General features: G+C 43.0%; 1 protein-coding gene across 1 annotated transcript in view; it reads right to left on the reverse strand.

Annotated features, from left to right (window-relative positions):
- The window catches only part of DNER (delta/notch like EGF repeat containing), a 381612-nt gene extending 370052 nt beyond the window's left edge, over nt 1–11560 (reverse strand). Inside the window, exon 1 of the mRNA XM_037850346.1 lies at nt 11140–11560. Within this exon, the coding sequence (XP_037706274.1) occupies nt 11140–11433 (294 nt within the window). The 5' untranslated portion in view covers nt 11434–11560. The remainder of the gene's footprint in view (nt 1–11139) is intronic.
- Nucleotides 11561–21832: the final 10272 nt, after the last annotated feature.

Raw genomic sequence — 21832 nt, forward strand, 5'->3', positions numbered from 1 at the left:
AATTTAGAAGAAAACAGAGGAAGAAATCTTTGTGACCTTGAGTTACGCAAAGATTTCTTGGATAGGACGCAAAAAAGAGCATAAAATATAAAAGAAAAAAATTGTAAGTTAGACATCATCAATATTAAAAACCTGCTCTTCAAAAGACATGGTTAAGAAAATGAGAAGAAAAGCCATAGACTGGGAAGAAATATTTGTAAATCACATACCGAATAAAGGATTTCACCCATAATATATAAATAACTCTCACAACTCAATAATAAGAAAATTAAAAACCCAATTTGGAAAATAGGCACAATATTTGAACAGACTTCATCAAAGAAGAGACGGGGAAGGCAAATAAGCACATGAAAAGATGTTCAACATCATTAGTCACCATGAAAATGCAAATTAGAACTACAATGTGATACCACTACATGCCTATTAGAATAGCTAAAATCAAAATCACCAACACCAGCAAGGTCTGACAAGGAGCCAGAGCAAGTGACCCTCTCATTTATTGCTCATGGAGTGTAAAATGGTGCAGCCATTCTGGAGAACAGTTTGGCAGTTTCCTATAAAGTCAAAAATACCCCTACCATATGGTCCAGCAATCCCACTCCTAAGTATTTACTCAGGAGAAGTGAAAACATTTCCCCTTAAGAACTTGTACTTGAGTGTTTATAGCAGTTTTACTCATAATCAGCAAAAACTGGAAATAACCCAAATGTCATCAATTGGTGAAAGGATAAACAAATTGTGGTATATCCATATAATGGAATACTAGTCAGTAATTTAAAAAAAAAAAAACTACTGATCACGTACAACCACATGACCAGTCTCAAAAGCATTATGCTAAATGGAAGGAGCACACTTGTCGTGTGATTTTATTTACATGACATTTTGGAAAAGGCAAAACCTTCAGGACAGAAATCAGACCAGTGGTTGCCCAGGGCTGGGGTTTGGGCTGGGGAGACGGTTTACTACAATCGGGCATGAGGAAATTTCAGGAGTTGATAGTATAGTTCTGTATTTTTATTTTGGTGGTAATTACACAACTGCATGTCAAAATTCATAGAACTATATGCTAAAATGGATGAATTCTACTATCTGTAATACCTTAACTTAAAAAAAAAAAAAAAAAAAGAAGAGAATACGGAAATCCTTTATCTAAGGAGCAATAAGGGAGGTCAGTTTTGAAGTTACAGATTTTGGATTTCTTTTCCTTGTTCCTATATGAAGTCTTCCCTTTCCAAGGTAATATTTGGAGTATATATTTAACATTTTTCTGTTCTAATACATTCCATTTTGCATGGAACATTAAGCATGGGATTTTGCTCCAAATGACACATTTCCTAAGTCTGAACTGAATGCTGTAGGAAACGCAATCTCCTAATTCAGTTGTCCTCCCCATCTTGCTCCAGCTCTGTGGCTCTGATTTCCCAGGGAAATGGGGAATTACATCTCTTGATCACTCCCATCACAGCACGTCTTCCACAGAGGAGCGTCAATCTGCTTCAGAAAACCAAAAGTGCTTACAAATCCTCCTTTAAATTAACTACAAGAACCAGATGAGTGCCAGCACTAAAATTCTAAAGGATGTGCTTTGCTTTCAGGAACCATTAGCAAAAGATAGCAGACATGTTTCTCTTTTAAAGTACATTTGTTTTAAGTACACTTATTTCATTTCCAAAATCCTCATTCATTTTCAAAAGCTCTGTATCTTTCCTTTCTCTTTAAGGAAAAAAAAAAAAAAAAAAAAAAAAAAAAAAACCTTGACATGACAGGAACCCAAAACATTAGTACAGAAACTAAAGCTCCAACAACTCAAACTGCTCTCCCTTCTTTCTCTACCGCACCCCTCAGGTTCACTTTCAAAGTAAAATAACAAGGAACTGTTGAAGGCAACTATCTGGTAAGACTGGAAGTCACAAAGGCTGGGTCTAGATCCCTGACACTGTCACTGAGTTGTATGCCTTAGTTCACCATTCGCAATGACAAATACCAACCCAATGGGTTGGTTTAGACAGTGGGAATTTATTGGATCATGATTCTGAGGCTAGGAGAAGTCCAAAATCTAGATCCCAGCAAGGCTTGCTTTCTCCCTGAAGATGGTAGCGGGCTAATGCTGGCTGCTGGCGATCCTTGGGGCTCCCGGGTTTCCCCATCACACGGAGATGGCTTCCCTTTTCTTTTCCAGGTTCCCACTGTCTTCTGGCTTCTGACTCCTCCTTCCACCTTTCTTTAACCCTGGCTTCTGGTTTCTTTCTCTTTAAAAGGCCTCTAGTAAGCTGGCTAAAGACCCACCTTCATTCAACTGGGCCACACCTTAACTAAAAATAGCATCTTTAAGAGATCCTATTTATAATGGGTTCATACCGGCAGGAATATGAATTGAAATTAAGAACATTTCTAAACTGGGGTACAATCGCCACACTGTAGGACCCAAATAGGTTTCCTTAGCCATAAAATGAGAATAATCATCACTTCTACGAAAATAGAAGTTCATATTTACAGAGGACCTACTCTGAGTCAGGGGCTTTTCTAGCAATTCTTTCTAATCCTTCCACTTATGAAAGTGGAGCTGGGGTCTAGGAAACCTAATAACTTGCTGGTGGCCACACAGCTTGTATTATCTGAGCCAGGATTCACATCCACATTGAAAATCAACAAGCCAGCATTTCTTTTCCCTACTCCACATACTTCCCTGGAAAAGACAGTGTCCAAATATGTTGACTATGGACTGACTTAAAATGAAAGGTTAAAGTCTGCCTACGACAACCCTCGAGATTTAAGCAAGTAAGCACCAGCACCCCAGCTTTATGCATTAGAACCTGTGCTACAGATACCGATTACGGCAGCTTGAATCCAAGTACTGTAGAAAAACATGGTCTTAAACTTAATCCATTCCTGTGGGTGTGAACCCACTGTGAATAGGACCTTTTGATGAAACTACTTCAGTTAAGGTGTGGCCCAACTGAATCAGGATGGGTCTTAATCCTATAACTGAAGGCCTTTTTATGCAGAATGAAATTCAGACAGGCAGACAGAAAGCCATGAGAATAAACCTGAAATTGACAGAATCCAACAATGTCAGGAGAGGCAGCCATGTGTATTACCATGTGACAGAAAAGCCCAGGACCAAGGGACCGTGACAGCCAGCACCAGAAGGCCAGTCTTCTGGGAGGGAGAACAGCCTTGCTGACACTTCCATTTTGGACCTCTCCTAGCCTCAAAACCACGAGCCAATAAATTATCATTGTTTAAGCCAACCCATTGCATGGTATTGGCTTGAACAGCCAAGGAAACTAAAACAGGGTGTTTGTTCAAACACCAAAGGCGAACAGTAAAGTCTTCACAGCTCAGCGTGGGACTCGGCATTTCACTTCTAGATAAACACCCCAAAGAACTGAAAGCAGGGACTTGAACAGATGTCTGCACACCAATGTTCATAGTGCCATTATTCACAACAGTCAAAAGGTAGAAGCAACCCGAATGCCCATCAGCAGATGGATGAATAAACAAAGCACACACAATGGACTATTTTTCAGCTTTAAAAAGGAGTGAAGTTCCAATACATGCTGCAACATGGATGAACCTTGAAGACATCATGTTGAGTGAAATAAGCCAGACACAAAAAGGGCAAATATTATATGATTTCACTTACATGAAATACCTACAGTAAGCAAATACCATTGAGACAGAAGGTAGGTTACAGATTACCAGTGGCTTAGATGGGACTGGGAAACGGGGAGTTATTGCTCCATGGGTACATAGTTTCTGTTTGGGATTTTGATTTTGTCCAACCATTAAAAAATGTTAGCTGGGAGTAGGAGTGGAGGAATGGAGGCACGAATTTGGCCCATGGGCCATACTTTGCCAACCCCTGATTTAGTTCTTTAGGAAAGATAAGTATTTTGAAAAGAAAGTTCAATTAGAAAAATTAAAAGCCAGCCCTACTGGAAAGGATTTCTTCAAAACCATCATGTGCTCCCCAAAACAGACCTGAGACTAGAGAAAGTTATTAACTACACTAAACCTGTCTTCAGTGCACTTTGCTCCTGCTAAGTACAGCCCCTCCCCACAGCAGCACCCCACTGAGGCTGCAACAGGCACACCCTGTGCCAGGTGCCTGCCTGTCTGCATGGACTGCCGTTTCCCTACCTAGGGGGCTGACAATCCCCCGGTCTGGTTCTGCCCTCACTCTTCCTGGGGCAGGGCTGCTTGGGCTGCAGAGAGCAGGAGGGGGGGAGTCAGAGAAGCCCCTCCTCTAGAAGACAACTGCCCTAAAATTCACAGCATGATTTCTGACAGAAGACAGTGTGTTCAAATAAAAGCAATTAATGACTCCATAAAATCTAGAAGACTAGAGCCTTACCAGGTTTTCGTTGTTCTATGAACTCATCTGGATGGGGGGGGGGGGTGCAGAGGTAGGACTAAAGGACATGCGTGGTGTAGAGAGTCAGCACAATGATCCAAGTTTTCTAGCATCTGTAACATCACAAATAAATGAATCACTACTTATGAAATTTAAGTCTCCTTGGAAGTTCAGGTAGGAAAGAAATAATTTGGGGGAAGGGGGGTCAAGGTAAGGGACTTTCTAATCCCCCCAAAAGAAAAGTTTGAAATCAATAAGGCTCCTATTACAGATATGCACAAAGGCTACCTTTTACTGGGTATCTTCTATGTGCTAGTTATTGCACTTTTCTAAGTCACAACAATTTTCAAGGTTGGCATCAGGATCCTATTTTCAGAGATGAGAAAACCAAGCCTCCAAGAAATGAGAAACTTGTCCAAGGGCACCCCAGAGCTGGATTCTGGCCCAGGTCTAACTCTCAAGCATGGACTCTCTCCACTCTACCACATGCCACCCATCAGTCTCCTTCACTGAAAAAGTCTACTCTGAGATCCAAAACCTATGCCATTCCAAGACGGTGTGGGCCATGGATTCCAGGACCGTGAAAACTGGACATTCTTCAAGGAGAACGATCGAGAGCAGGTCTGACTAGACTGCTGCTCTCTGCCACGGGCGGCAGGCAGGACAGGCTATCGGGAAAGACAAGAGGCCTGGTGGCAGAGTAGAATCACCTGGAGATCATTTAAAAATTACCAGAGCCCAAGCCCCACCAAAGGCCAATTAAATCAGGTGGGGGAAGGGGGGGAGATTGAGGGTGGGGGGGACCCAGGACACCATTTTCGTAAAAGCTCCCCAGGTGATTCTAAACAGTAGCCAGTATTGCGCACCAAACTTGGTGAAGAGGATTAGAAATCACAATATAAAGAAATTCTGTCTCTACAGAACTTTGCTGTGCTGTTGGATTTTCTGCTTAGGGGGTGGGAGGGGTGGGCAAGATTCTGTAGTCACTGCCACAGGGTTAAGTAGCTCAGATCACAGCCACCTACTAAACGGGTAAGGAGATCTAAAAACACAACTCAGGCATTTGCTCTCTAACTCAAATACGCTTCAACTTCAGCCTAGGTTTTCTTTCCTGTTGGATGCTTGTGAAATAAGGGCATAAACAAAACCGTTTTGGATGTTCTCTGTCACATGAGAAGCTTAAACAAAGAGCTAAAGGGAGGAATGTATTTTTGTCAGGTAGACAAGTTGAGAAAAGTGATGTGTCCTAAGAATGCACCAAATAAAATAAATCACTCATTTTAATAACCAGCAGAAACAACTGTTTCCTCCTTTTATTCAAATCATTACAAGAATGCCAAGTAGCTTTATAGTCTTTCCTTTCAAAGTAAAGCTTCAAGTCACTGAGAATATTTGGAGGAATTACTTATTTCGGAACAAAAAGAAATGCATATTGAAATTTTTAAAAATGAATTTCTCATTTTTAAAACTTATGTTGCAGCATAACTCATTCTAATAGGGAGAACGGCTGAATCTATTCATTGAAGGAAAACAAGCACTGATACAGAATACATTGACGTAATTACATTTTATAGGGGAAAATACACATTTCTTAGTTTACCTTGTATTTGTGCAATGTTTTACTTTTCGAAAAGTTTTAAAATTAAAATTCATTTTCACATATTTCATTATACTGGTTGAAAAAACTTTCCTACATTTTTATTTGTGACTTAAATTATTTCCATAAAGAAAATAACTCAAGCATCATTAGTCCATTTCAGAGAGGAGAACACTGAGGGTCAGGGATGGTCACCTGCTCTCCCAAGGTCACTGGAAAGGCAGAGAAGGAAGCCACGACTCCTGACATCTCAGCCAACATTCCTCGCTTACATCCCAATGCAAGTTTGCATGTGTGTGTGTTTGTAAAATGTCTAGTAGAGAAGCTTATGCTGTACAAAGAACTAGAATCCTTTGTTGTTTGTTAGCAAACTTCAATCAAAAATGGGTTCACGTATTATCAAACTACAACCCAGAACCCATGAATCTCGAAGACAGTTGTATAAAAATGTAGCTTATGAGGGGTGACAATGGGATTGGGAAAGCCATAAGGACCACACTCCCCTTTGTCTAGTTTATGGATGGATGAGTAGAAAAATAGGGGAAGGAAACAAACAGACAAAGGTACCCAGTGTTCTTTTTTACTTCAATTGTTCTTTTTCACTCTAATTATTATTCTTGTTATTTTTGTGTGTGTGCTAATGAAGGTGTCAGGGATTGATTTAGGTGATGAATGTACAACTATGTAATGGTACTGTAAACAATCGAAAGTACGATTTGTTTTGTATGACTGCGTGGTATGTGAATATATCTCAATAAAATGAAGATAAAAAAAAAAAATGGGTTCACGTGAAGCAGAACCTTTGTCCCAAGTTAGCACGTTTAATCAGGAGGGGATTACAGAATTGGTTTAGCGAGTAAAATTAATTTACATAAACAACAGCTGCTCAAGCCCCTTCCCCCAACCCCAGTACAGAAATTGACACATTTTCATTATAATCCCAAAGAATAAGATCCCTAGGAAACATTTAATGAAAAAACAAACAGGTGTCTCACTGCTTGAGTATTTGGCAAATAATTATTTCATTAGGGTAAAAAAAGCTTTACAAACAAAATAATACATATTTAAATAATCCTCACCTTTGATGGGTGGCCCAGTAGGAAAGAAATATTGGCCCAGCAGCTGCCAAGTCTGCTTCCTGCTTCCCACATGAACCGAAAAGCCAGAGCAGCCTCAATTTTTTAAAGTTTTTTTAAAACCCATCAGAAATATTCATTTTTTTGTTTAGTGTCCATTTGCTTTTTATCATGGTAAAAATAACTTCAGCTAGGATCCAGAATTCTAATCCTGAGTAATTGGCATAAGGGGCATTTGCTGTGCCTTTGTCACTTCTACAGCTTTTTTACTCCAACTGAGCACAGTCATACAAGTTCAAAGTTGTAAAGCAGGACTGGGCCTCAGAAATCACCTTGTCCTCTTTTTACTGGTAAGACTCAAAGAGGTTGTATCTCTTGCTCAAGGTCACGCAGATAAAAATGACAAGGCTGGGCTGCCATTTGCACCCTTTTACTTGACAGCCCTACATCAAGCCAGCCTACCTGGTTCAAAGCTCAGCTCCATCCCTTACTAGTAGCATGACCTTGGGCTAGTCATTTAACTTTTCTGCCCTTCATCTATAAAACAGGGATGGTGACAGGTTTTAGGACACTGCGAGGATTGCTAAGTTACATTGCACAGCTCCTGCAAGAGTGCTGGCACCTGGTAAGTGCATGAGACGAGGGTTAACTACCATCATCCTCGTTATTAGTACATCTCTATAAATTAGATTTCCAAACATATTTTTAGAGTCATTTGAATTCCTCATGATTAAATGTGTATCTACATGTGTCAGAGGACACAAAATGTGTGCTTTAAGTGTTATATGATTTTCAGGGTAGTGGTCAAACGTGAGACTTTGGGTTAGTCACCTGATCAAAATGAACACGTTTCTACAGCTGACGAAAGGCTACGATGATACCTGTTCTATCTACCTCAACCAAGTTAGAATTTGAAACGCAGAGAAGATGTGTGCAGAGTTTTAAAAAAGAGAGAGAAAGAAAGAAAATAAGAAGAGATGACATTTAAAGGAGCACCGAGGTGACCAGTGATTTACAGTGCTTAGTGTAATTCTCCCAGCAAACCTGTTGTAGCTGACCCCACTGAAGGAGGATGAGCCCCCACTCAAAATTTGGCTTGGATGTCAAGACCGAGGACGTCACACACATGCCAAGAGGGTATGAAAAGGTTAAGTGCTCACCTAATGAAGCTTTCTGGGGAGAGCTGGGCGGCTGCCAAGCAGGCCTGAAAATGGCTTGTGAGAGCAGGGAAAGGAGACTGGCTCAGGTTATTTTTGGGGTTAGGGGGTGAGGCCAGGGTAGCGCTGGCAGGAACTTACTGGTTTGAACCTCCCACCGGCCTCCAAGAAGGGAGCAACAAGCCTCTCTTATCCACTTGTCCAGGTGTGAGGCATAAAGGGAAGATGGCGAGGGGAGGCTCAAAAGCTGTCAGCAAACCTCAAAAACTGGACCCAGATTCATTACTGCAAACCCTGTGAAGTAGGTCCCTTCCCCAAAGATGAGGAAATTGAGCCCCCAGCAGGTGACATCACCTGTCATGGCAGGTTTAAGGGGAGTTGCTGGACTTCAGAACCCACAGTGCTCCCTTCACAACACCCAGTTCCCAAACCCTAGGAGAGGCACGACAGGCTTCACTCAGGCAACTCAAAAAGCATCACCTGGACCCCAAGAGCTTGACCAATGTCAACTAAGCAACCAACAGAAACACGGAAGGCAGCCTAAATCCACTATAATCCCAATTAGTGGTTTCAGATTTTCTTCATTTTCTCCACAAGAAAAGAAACCTCGCAGTTTGTTCTCATGATTGCATTGCTAATATTATCGTCTTTGTAGTTGGGGGGGGGGCGGTTTGAGGATGCTCTTATTTAAAAGATTCTGTTCACACACAGGTGAAATTCCATTTCCAATTTATCCAGTGAGCATTAGGTCCTGTTTCACCAACCACACTGTCTACAATGGCTAACATCCATTTCCCTTATCTGTAATTGAGCGGGCTTTTTTTTTTTCTGACTTCTCTATTGAGATGGCCTTTTGTTTGTTTGTTTTCTTAGAAGTAAGAGGCTCAAAGTCTTGCTGCAAGATCATGAAGGATTAAATTGAAATCATCAGGAATCAATTTTTTATGAGTTATAAGGCTCTAAATTATCTCAGTAAGTTCTCCTGGGTTACCAAGCCCGATCAGGTTTCAAATTTGCTAAGCTTTCCTGTTAGAATTACAGTTACTTCAGGTGTCTCTTCAAGGCAAAACATTCTATATTGTTTCTCCTTGGGTGGGCACAAAGTCTGCCTCAAATGGGAGCTATGCAGGAAACCTGAGTCTGTTTTGAACCAATTGGTTCTGCAATATTTATGTATCGGTGCACAACTCTTTCCTGGATGAATTACATTATATATCCTACCACCACCTAAGATAAATCAAAATATTTATGCATCTCTGTTACTCATCTTTAGCAAGCATTAAAAATCTTTCTCCTTCTTCAAGATTTCTTATCTCTATTTTGAAGTCACCAAAAATACCTCAGAGCTGAGTTAAATCCCCAATGCCCAGTGTTTCTTCCCATTTACTTAAACTGTCGGTTCTCCCTGGGTCCAAATCAACTATTTCTTTCAAGGATGGAATTCAGACATGTAAATACAACAGCTGTTTGAGAGAAGTAATCAAGCAACTCATTTCTTCTGGAAAGTCATACAAATCCTCAATCCACAAGGCTAGATTAGTATAAATCCATTCTCCGGTTTTTAATTTGCAGTTCTTTTCATTTTTCCAAAAGCAAGATTTTATTCTAATGGTTAGAATGGTTCCAACAGGCATTTCCCCAAATAGTCATTATACCTCAAACCTACTCCTGGTGATCACATAAGACACATACGCATGTGCACACACACACACGCACACACACACAACCATTTTTGGAGGAATTAAAGCTTATTGAAACCAGGTAACAAAGAAGAAGAGCACAACATTGGATACTATGCTATTAAAATAGCAAAACTCCTGACTGGCAAGGTCAAGCTTCTCAATCCCATATACCTCTATTTAAAAAAAAAATTTTTTTAATAAAAAAACTTAAAGCCTATCATACAGAAAGGGTGGCCTTTTCCCCCACTGAAATGAGGGGCCATTTGAGCATTCTCAGAGGAACTCGTTAAGCATTTTAGCAAATTTATATGAAACAAACTCCTCCACTTATAAATGTAAGAAAGCAAGCATGTGATCCCAAATATGTTCCACCTTGGCTTGGTTTAATTTAATCATTTCAGGTAAATTGATTATCCGTCCCTACCCTGAAGTAGAGACTCGGAGTTTTTCAACCTGCACGTAAGACACTACCAAAGTAGCCTTTTGGGGAATGGTGTTAGTAGGTTAACAGGTTTCACCGAGCTTTAACATACTTCTAATTTTCTGCCAAATTCTCCTGGAAGCCCCAAATTTTACAGGCACTCACTGGCCATCTCCCTTCACTGTGCACCACCACACGCTTCCTCGAGGCTTCCCAGGGCCCGGCTCTCGCCCTGGCTGCCCACCCCAAGCGTGCGCCTCGAGAATGTGCCAACCCGGAGGGCGACACACCAAGCCCCATAGGCAACTACCCCCTCGAATGCCTCCGACTGTTCCAACAACCCCTCCTAAGCTCTGAAACGGCTGTTAGCAGGCAAGGATTGAGGAAGGGGGAAGTGGCCGGCCACCTGGCACGGAGCCAGCTGTCACCTGCCTCCCACACCACACCCTGCAGACACACAAGGTCCAGCAGGACCGGGAACAGGGCCACCAGGACACTGAACCCCTCGCCCGTGCGCTTGGGGCGGGCTCTCCACGCTGCCACCCCCGGCACAGAGACCGCACTCTAGACGAGCGTGGCTCGGCTGGAGCTGGGAGGGACGCGCCACTCGATGGCCAACAACTGTGCCAAGAGCACGGGAACGGAGGTGGCACCCAGGCCCTGGAGCGGAGCGTCCCCACAACTTCGGGCTGGCACGACACAGAGATCAAGGTGGGCAAGGGACCGGCACCTGCTGGGTCGACCCAGGGGTCCGCGTTCACGCGGGCAGAAAGGCCAGATCCAGTCCCCTCCCGAAGGGTGAGAAGCCAGTGCCAGGCGTCCGGCGCCGCGTCCGCCGCATCCACTCACCTGGCAATTGGTGCCGGAGACTCCGGCTGGGCAGGTGCAGCTGTAGCCCGACTCGTCGGCGGGGACCGGCGGCTGCGGGTCAGGCGCCGGGTGCGGGGTGCACACGCCTCCGTTCTGGCAAGGCTGCGCGGCGCACGGCCCTGGCACCGGCAGGGGCGCGGCGGGCACCGGGCTGGCCAGGCAGCGGCCGCGGGGCCCCGCACCGAGCAACAGCAGCAGCAGGGCCAGCGCGGGCAGCAGCTGCGCGCCGGGCGGGAGCGGGCGCCCCAGTATTGGGGCGCGGCGGGGCGGCATAGCCAGGCAGGCGCTGGAGCAGGAGCTGAGAGCGACGCGGGACACCGAACGCGAGCTGGGGCGCGGCGGCGGCGGCGAGGGCTGCTTGGCAGGGCCGCGCGCCTCCTGCAGCTGCGGGATCCGCGGTTCCCGGGGCAACGGCGGGCGGGGCCTGCGGGGCGGGGCCGGTGGGGGCGGGGCGCGGGGCGGGGCCGGTGGAGGGCGGGACGCCGGGGAGACCCCCGGATCCCCAACAGACGCCCACCAAGCGGGGGCGCCCCGGCTCTGCTCTGGCCCTGCCTCCCCGACAGGCGCCCCTTCCACACAGCCCAGGACGCCCGGGACCCCGGCCCCAGGGGAAGGAATGTGGGGACGCTTCCACCGCAGAAGTTAGGGCAGGAGGATGAGGAAGGCGGCTCGGGCCCCCCAGCCCTGATAGATAAGGGTCCGAGACCCGGATGTGTCCAAAAGGACGCCCGAGGCGGCAGCGCGGGAAGCGCGGGCCTGGGCGGGGAGCTGGGCGCTGCTCCGACAGGAAAGGGGATAGAGAGAGGTCGACACAGAAGGGAGGGAGGACTTTTCGGGGCCCCCTGGTGGTCCCAGCGGGTGCATCCCCAAAGGGCTGGGCAGGGGCAGGGAAGTAGCGAAGGGAGGGGCGGCCGCGGCTCGCAGTAGCCACCCGCGGCCTTTCGGCGCAGAAGCTGTGAGACCGCTGCGTGCACCGGCCTTACCGCATTCCCCGGGGTGTCCGTCCCCCTCTCCACGCTCCCCCCACCCCACACACAGCTCTCTCTGCACCATCCCCGGAGCCCCGGAGCCCCTGAGCCCCGACACACGCTCATCCACCAGGTTTGCCTGGAAGTGACCTTGCATCTGCCCAGCGGGCCCAGGGACCCTTGTCCTTGGTGCTGACCGAGCCTCCCTTCGCGCGGGCCCTCTCCTGAGGGCGGAGCCGCCGCGCCACTGGGAAATGACCGACTGTGGCCTTTGAGAGCTGGCAGCCGCTTGGGGATCTTAGTGTCCAGCCCTGACGTTCAACGGAGGAGGAAACTGAGGCCCAGACGGGCTGGACTGGAACCCAGTGGGTCACTTGACTCCCGGCCCAGAACGCTGTCAGACTCCTGAAAGAACAGTTCAGAAGTGCAGGTTCGCAGAGGCCCTGCTAGCGGCAGGATCTACTCTGTGTACAAGGAGCATCGCGGTGACCTTGTCCAGGGGGCTCTTCCAAACGTCCGGGTTAGGCCGCCTCACGCTGTAGCAGCCAAGAAGTCGAGCTTCTCCGAGTAAAACGCAACCGCCTGTGTCTCCACCACTTGACCTTTTGCAACCTCTACTAGACATACAGGCTTCCGGCTCCTTGTAGCCTTGTTTTTAAGGTGCCCATATGAAAAAATAAAATGTGACTCCCTGGGATTGACAGTTGGGGGTAGTTTTTTTTTAGGGAACTTAAAAATAGTTTTGTAAAAGCTGGGCAAATAAGAAAGTAGAGATACCAGATGAATCCATGCAGGAAGGTACCACAGGAGAGCAGCAACAAGCTGCTGAAAGTCCTCCGGTGAAAACAGGGGCCATTTTCCAGCCCCGCTGCTGCAAACAGGAGCTAAGTCAGGTGTCTGTTTTAGGAGGGTGCCTACAATTCATTTTAGGCAGGAAATCGCCGAAACTCAGGCGGATCTTCATGCGGCAAAGGGAATCAGTGGCTTCCCACCTCCAAGTGGATCCCAACAGTTACTGCATTTTCCCTCACACCTGCCTTTATCTGAAACCGTCTATTAAAAATCTTAATTGTGTGCCACGCCAGCGCCCTCTGCTGGTGCTAGTCTCACCGTTCGGGTGTTTCTTCCCCCTTTCTGTGCCCCTGGAGTGTGCATTCTTCCCTGGAAACATCTCTTACCCTAAATGCTGGACTGATGCACTAATACTGACCCCTCCTTCCCATCAGCACAAACACGTAAGGGCAGCAAAATGAGTCCAAAATCCATAGGGAAGGCCGGCAGTCTAGGAATTCCGAGGGGAGTTGTAGTCTTGAGGCAGAATTACTTCCTCTTTCTGGAACCCTCTGGTATTTGTTCTCAAGGCCTCCAACTGATTAGATGGGGCCCACCCACGTTATTGAGGATAATCTCTTTTACTTACAAATATTGTAGATGCCAATCCCATCTACAAAACACCTCCATAGCAACATCTAGGCTAGTGCTTGACCAAAAACTGGACACCATAACCTAGCCAAGTGGATGTACAAAAAATTAACCATTATGGTCACCTGGAACATCACAGGCATTGATTATGCATTTATTAATGATCTAACCCCACCTTCTTCCCAAAGGCATCAAAAGTTTCTGCAGCTCTTGGCAAATTGGTCCCTATGCACCCATGGAGTTATTTGGGAAGAGACATCATTCCTGCTGTGTCTTCCTACATTCCGTTCCCCTTGAGGATTGGAGGGGACACCCTGGCAGAGGGTTGGCCTGGCTACTGAGGTGAAGCTAGAGCCAGCTCGAAAGAAAAAGTCAACTCACAACTCAGTGAGAAGGGACACATTGCCTGGGAACAATTTTCTGCCCTAGAGAATGCCACAAACAATCTGCTCTGACCATCATCAGAACCCATGATGGCATTGGGCAAGTTACTCAGTCTCTTTGACCTTCAGTTGCAACATAACTAATATGGAGACAGCAATCCCTACTTTATAGGGATCTTGGGAGAATTACATGAGATCATGGTAATAACACATATAAAGTATTTACAGTCTACCAGGCACTGGTATCAATATTTTTTCCTATCATCTCATCTAATCTTAACACTAACACTATGAGGTAGAAACCATGACTTGTACCCAACTAAAAGAAGACAAAATTGAGGCACAATGAGGTTGTGTAAAAAGCCCAAAGTTGTTCAGTTTGGAAGTGGTGTGGCCAAAACTCAAATATAGGGAGGTATCTGACTGTAGAGCCCACTCAACTTCCGCTCTGTATCTGCTGTATGAGCCTCCTACAGAGCAGTCTGACAAATAAGTAGGCACTGTATATAATATGTCTGTGCATGTATATGTGTGTACTTATGAAGTATGTGTGACATCTATAATTATATGACGTGTGTATCATATGTATGCATTTATGATGTATTACACATGCATATGTCTGATGCTTGCATCCTATACATGATGTATTTTTCATGTGCAGTTATGTATCATGTATGTTTGTATGTGTACAGTACATGAGTGTATAGGTATATATGATATATGTAGCATGTGCATATATGTGTGATGTGTGCATCATATTTATGTATTATCAATATATGGTATGATGTACAGTGCCTAGGAGGTTTTGGTTTATTGTTGGGAGGGGGCACTCAAGGGTTTTAGTTTGTTCATCTACTTGCTTTAAGGTGCACTACTGCTCCTAACCTGCAGAATTGTAGGAAGTTAGAATGAGAAGGGACTTTGAAGATCTTTTCTGAGGAAGATGAGACACTGAGGAGGTTAATAACTTCCCAGGCAGAACCAGAATGAGATCTCAAGCTTCCTAGTTCCCCTTTATGCTTTTTTTTTTCCACTTTCCTATACTGCCTTTCCTCCACTGCAAATATTTTCTACATAAGAGGCAATCAGACCAGAAGGTAGTATAAAAAATATAAATACTAAGTACATGGGAGTTTTAAATATCTTTTTGAGTCTTCACAAAGAATAAAGTTTGCATACATTATAACCGCAAGCACCATAGCTATTATCTTATTCCTTAAATTAGTAGTATCCTTTTTATAATTAGTCATTTAAGTGTTATAGCCTAAATATTCAGGTTATTTTATTCTGAATTATTATTGAACAATTGCTAACTGCTGTGTTTAAGATAGGTTCACATTTTCTTTCTTCCCTCTAGATTTGCTCCAATTCAAATTAAACCACTGTTCTAGCAGCTGTTTAAAACAGTTTTCATTTCTATTACATTATCACTCTAATATTGATTTGATCTAGAGCAGGTTTAAATGACGAGTCTTGAATGAAAAGATGGCAAGGAAGCATATCTTCCCTATATAAATATTTCATAAAGCACTTGAACTACCACCAACTGGAAATCAGATCTTGTCATATAGTCTTCTGAGAACATGAGAATTATTGTAAGCTCAGTAATTGTTTTTAATTCCAATATTTAGTTATTATGAGAAATATATTAGACTTGAATATAGATGTCTTTCAAGAAGGGATCTACACTGACTGGCCTTCAAATAAGGAGGTCAATTTGAGCCCTCTCCTTTGCTCTGAAAAGAGAATACCAGGAAATCATTCCAGTCCTTGGATTTTCCAGTGGCAATGGAAAGGCTCTCAGTAGCTTTGCCAACATCAAAAATATTTCATGTTTTTACCTTCTATATGGAAGTTGTTTCAGTTAATAGATTAAGCAGGTCTGGTAAGAACTGGGGTCTCCACAAAGCATCAGTGATCCATGTTCCTTCTTTCATCTTCTCTATCAACTTTACTTAGCTCATGGCTTCCATCCCTGTGTTCCCAAGCTCCCAGAGCCCCTACCATCACTTCCACATTCCAGGAGGGAAAAAGAGGAAGGGTGAAGAGTAAAAATCAGCAGAATCAGTCCTTGTTAAAAAAGATTTCCTAGAATTCTCCCACAACAACTGTCTTATTAGCTACCCCTAGCTGCAGAGGAGTCTGGGAAATGTAGTCCATGCCCAGGCACGCTGCCACCCCAGATAGAAGAAGGGGAGAATAGATAGTAGAAAGGTAACAGGAAGAGAGGCGCCGACAGGGCAGGAAAGGAACAAGAACTAGACAAGAACAGAGGCCTGGTCCTGGCTTGGACTGTAATGCATTGCTGAACCTGGGTCTCTCTCTGGACCTCAATATTTCCTTCTGTAAACTGGGGATATCTCCTAGACCACCCTTTACTAAAGAATAACTGCCCCATAGGACACTCTAAGAGACTGACCCAAAAAGGGGCTCCGTGATTAAATATGTTTGAGAACCACCTTCACAATGTCCTTTAGAATACCAAAAGCAGGAAGGTCATGTAGAACAAACCAAAGACACTGAATAACTTTGTGTAACCTTTCCCAATCTCATGTGGCCATGGAACCCTTTCCCTGCTGCTTTCACCTAGCGCACCTTCTTCTAGCCCATGGACCCAAACCAGTGCACCACTGACCATACTGGGAAAACACTGAACAAAATTGTTATTAAGAACATTTCTGGCTCTGCTGTTCACGAGATAAGTGACTGAAGGAGACCTTGAGCCCCACCCGAGGGCTCTCCCCTGCAGAGTTTGAGCCTAAAGAGAAAATGATCCCGGAGTTCTTCTGATGACACACAATTATAAGCAGAGAAACTTCCTGCCTTGGCCACAAATGGAATTTGAAATATCCAAGCTGGATTATCACCAACTTTGCCTATGGGGGGACATCTGTTGTTTTCTCCATCTGAGATACATTTTTCTTTGGGTAACTTACCCCAGTTCTGGTTTGGGGAAACACCTGTATACAATTCTCAGCTCCTGAGCTTCATGTGAAACTGACCCCACTCCCAGATCCAGGAATGGTCATGTGGCCTCGGCCTAAGCGTTCCCCTAGTGACAGAGATTGGTTCTGAGATGGGTATAGGGCCCCAGTCACACTCAGTTTGTTTTTATTAAGTATATATACTCTTGACACCAAAACTCAACAAAGCTAGCAGGCACAGACAAAAAAAAAATCAATACACTGATGCAAAGATCCTGAAAATATTAGCAAAATAATCTGACAAATGATTAAAAATTAATATATAATGACCAAGTAGAGTTCATTTCCAGAATGAAAGCATGATTAAGTGTTAGAAAATCTATTTTCCTTTATTACTAGATTGAAGTACAAAATCTTATGATCTTCACAAATTCTGAGAGGCATTTAAGAAATTTTAACATGCATTCTTGATAAAAACTCTTAATAAAACATGAAACAATGGGTACTACCTTATCGTAATACATATCTCTGTGAACCCCAAAAATCAGCATTATGCTTAATGAGGAAATATCAGAAGCAGTCTCTTTAAGTTAGAAATAAGACAATGATGCTCACCATCATCATTACCATTTAATATTGTTCTTGCAGTACTAGCTCAAGCAAGTATTCAGAAGGAAACTTATAGATAGATATATGTGTAATTGGAAAGAAGGAGGTAAAATTACCATTATGTACAGACAATAATAGTATACCCAGAGAACCCAACAAAAATATACCACAATAAGAGAATTCCATAAGATTCTGGGTGAAAAATAAATAATACGAGATCAAAAACCTTCATATACAAGCAACATGCAGTTAACAGATGTGGGGGTAGGAGAATCCCATTTAACTAGGTGCAAGAAAAAAAACTAGGAATAAACATAACAAGAATGTGAGATACCTACTGAAAAAAACTTTTAAAATGTTACTGAAGGATACAAAATAAGCTTGAACAAATGTGAAGGCATACCATGAACTTGAATAGGAAAACATCATATAATATATATTAATTCCCGTAAGCTAATCCTGAACTTTAGAATGCTCTCAATAAAATCATCTGTGAGGTTTGGTGGGGCAAAATATGGAATGACACAAGTTGATCTTAAAGTTCCTATGAAAAACAAACAATCTAGGAGAGCTAGGAAACTTATGAAAAATAAGAGCAATGAGGTAGGGCTAACCCTACCAGATATTAAAACATAATATAAAACTAAAATAACTCAAACAGTGTAATGCTAAAGCATTAAATATGCAAATTTATGGAAAAAAAACTAGAGAGTCCAAAATAGACCTAACTATTTGTGAAAATTTAGTATGAGTGAGTGAATATACAAATGAAAAATAACCAGGAAACTCTGACCCATTATCTGCAACAATCAGTCCAGGAGCTGATCACTATCTCTAATAAACATCCCAGTAAGTCAAACCACAATCCCTGTAACAGTTGGCCTAAAATAGGCAGAACCTAATAACTGAGAGCTTCCCTAATTTTTGCCCCTTCTTCCAAATTAGGATCAACCAGAGAAAGCTAAATATGCCCCTCTAACCAATCATATAGGATGCCCTGCTTCTAAGGTATCCTGTCTCCAGCCTCTCCTTTCCCACAGCCTCCAAACAGGATACACTTGAAGTCTTCCCTTTTATCCACTATAGAGCTTTCCTACTCCCCTGTCTGCCTTGCAGTCTCTGCTAAAGGCAAGTGATGGTGACTGACTCCCTTGCTATATCAAGCTCTGAATAAATATCCTTTGTTCTCATTTGGATGGTCTTCATTTAATTCCACAAGTATATGTTAAGCACCAAATTTCAAATAACTTTGAGAGAAATGGATTCCTCATTAAATTGTATTGGGACAACTGGGTCATCCTATGGAAAAATAATATTAAATATGTAACTCACAACTTACATCTAAATAAATTCCAAATGGGCCAAAGATTTAAATTTTAACCAAAGAATGAAACCATAAAAATACAAGAAGAAAACAAGGGAGAACATTTTGGAAATGTTCATGAAAAAACAAAAGATCAAAACATTTGTCCACATAAAATTACAAAATTTCACATGGCAAAAGTCATCATATGCAAGGTAAAACACTGGGGAAAAATATTTGCAACTTTTGTCAAAATCAAAGGGCTAATTTCTCTAATATAAAGAGAATTTTTATAAATCAATAAAAAAGAAAATTGGCAAACTTCAAAGCACTTAAAGCAGCACCTTCAAAAGTGTGTTCTACCGGACACTGTTTCCTTTGGATATTAGTTTACTGGTTGGATAAATGCCTATGAATTATATTTTTATTCTGCACAATGTGTGTGTGTAATTATAATTTTTTAACTTTTTATTTTGAAATACTTTCAAACTAGACAGTTACCAAAATAAAACAAACCCCATACAGAGAATTATAACTTATCCCTAAACCCCTCCCGGATACCCAGTGTGCTAGTTTGAATGTGTTATGTCCCCCAGAAAAAGCCATGTTCTTTGATGCAATCTTGTGGGGCAGACATTTTAGTGCTGATTAGATTGGAATCCTTTGAGTGTTTCCATGGAGGTGTGGCCCCACCCATTCAGCACTATATAAGCTCAGACAGAAGGAGCAAGCTGCTACAGCCAAGAGGGACACTTTGAAGAAAGCACAGGAGCTGCAGATGAAAGACATTTTGAAGATGGCCATTGGAAGCAGACTCTTGCTCTGGAGAAGCTAAGAGAGGAAAAATACCCCAAGTGCAACTAAGAGTGACATTTTTGAGGAACTGCAGCCTAGAGAGGAACGTCCTGGGAGAAAGCCATTTTGAAACCAGAACTTTGGAGCAGACCCCAGGCACATGCCTTCCCAGCTAACAGAGGTTTCCCAGACACCACTGGCCATCCTCCAGTGAAGGTACCCGATTGCTGATGTGTTACCTTGGACACTTTATGGCCTTAAGACTGTAACTGTGTAACCAAATAAACCCCTTTTATAAAAGCCAATCCATTTCTGGTGTTTTGCATTCTGGCAGCATTAGCAAACTAGAACACCCAGATTCACCAATTTTAACATTTTACCACATTTACTGTATCATTCTATATGTCCATCCATCTATCATTCTATTTGTCTGTCTGTTTATCTACTTATCAATCCATTTACTGAATACTTGAGTGTAGATTGTATACATCATGCTCCTTGAACACTTAAACCTGCCATGTACATTTCCCAAGAACAAAGACATTCACTTACATAATTGCCCAAAGTGTACTTATGCAGTTCAAGAAATTTAATGTTGATATAAAGCTAACAGTCTATATTCCAACTTTTTCATATGTCTCAGTAATGTCCCTTTGAGCCTTTTCTCCTTCCTTGCTAAACACCATTCAGGATGATGTATTATATTCAATTGTCATTGCCTCTTTAGTTGCTCTTTCTTTTTTTTTAAATTGTGGGAACATATATACAACATAAACTTTCCCTACTCCTAAAGCATACCAGTCAGTGGAATTAATCACATTCACAATATATCAGTACTCTCATCACCATCCACTATAGAAATTTCCCTTCACCCCAAACAGAAACACCCATTTTGCATTAACTCCCCATTGCCCCTGTGCCTCACCCCAGATAACATGTACTCTAATTTTTATCTCTATAAGCTTGCATATTCTCCAGTATTTTCTTTGTAGTTGCTATTGGACTTAAATTTAAAATCCTAAATCTGTAACAATCTCATACACACAATCTCACATATACAATAGTATACACAAACTATGTTCCTATACTCCTCTGTCTCCCCACCTTTCTGTAGTTCTTGTCATTAATCACATGTTTATACATTATGAGTCCAAAACCACTGATTTATTATTACATTTTAAACATTTACCTTTTAGATCATATAGGAAGTAAAAAGTGGAGTTACAAATCCAAAAATACAATTGACTGGCATTTGTATTTTCCCAGGGTTTTAGTTTCTTAGACTGCTCAAGCAAATACCATGAAATGGGTTGACTTAAACAATGGGAATTTATTAGTCCACAGATTTGAGGCTAAAATAAAGTCCAAATCAAGGTATCATGAAGGCAATACTTTCTCCCTGAAGACTGTGACATTCTGGGGCTGGCTGCTGGTGATCCTTGGCTCCTCTATCACATGGCAAGGCACATAGCAGCCTCTCCAGGTCTCTCCCTTCTCTTCCCAGGCCTACCGATACAGCTTCTTGCTTCCTGTGGCTGGCTCTCTCTCCCTCCCTCTCCCTCCCTCACCCTCCCTCTCTCTCCCTCTCCCTGCCTCCCCCCCACCTCCCTCTCCCTCCCTCTCTGTCCCTTCCTCTCTCTCCCTCTCCTTCTCCCTCCCACCCCCCTCTCCCTTTCTCTCTCTCTCTGAATTTCATTTTCTTATAAAGGACTCCAGTAATAGGCTTAAGACCCATCCTGATGGAGGTGGGTCACACCTTGACTGAAGTAACATCATCAAAATATCCTTACAGTGGGTTCACACCCACAGGAATGGATTAAATTTAAGAACATGTTTTTCTGGAGTACACACAGCTTCAAACCTCCACACATATGTCATTATCCTAACCAGAAATCTTTATTTTTTTCATGTAACTTTTATCTCCTGTCTATTGTCCTTTTCTTTCAACCTTCAGAACTCTCTTTAGCATCCCTCATAGGGCTGGTTCAGTGGTGACAAACTCCCTCAGTTTTGTCATCTGGAAATGTCTTAATCTCTCTCTCTCATTTTTGAAGGACAGTTTGCCAGAAACAGAATTCTTAGGGGGCAATTTTTCACTTTCAATACTTTAAACACATCATTCCATTGCCTTCTCGCCTTCATGGTTTCTGAAGAGAAACGCTCTGAGACGCTGCCAATGCTCAGTGGAGAAGTAAACTCAGACTCCAGTCACTGCCCATTTTCCACTGAGCGTTGGTTTCTTTCTCATGTGTTTTTCTTCCAGTGGGG

This window comes from Choloepus didactylus, chromosome 9, assembly GCF_015220235.1.
Source record: "Choloepus didactylus isolate mChoDid1 chromosome 9, mChoDid1.pri, whole genome shotgun sequence".
NCBI classification, from domain to species: Eukaryota; Metazoa; Chordata; class Mammalia; order Pilosa; family Megalonychidae; genus Choloepus; species Choloepus didactylus.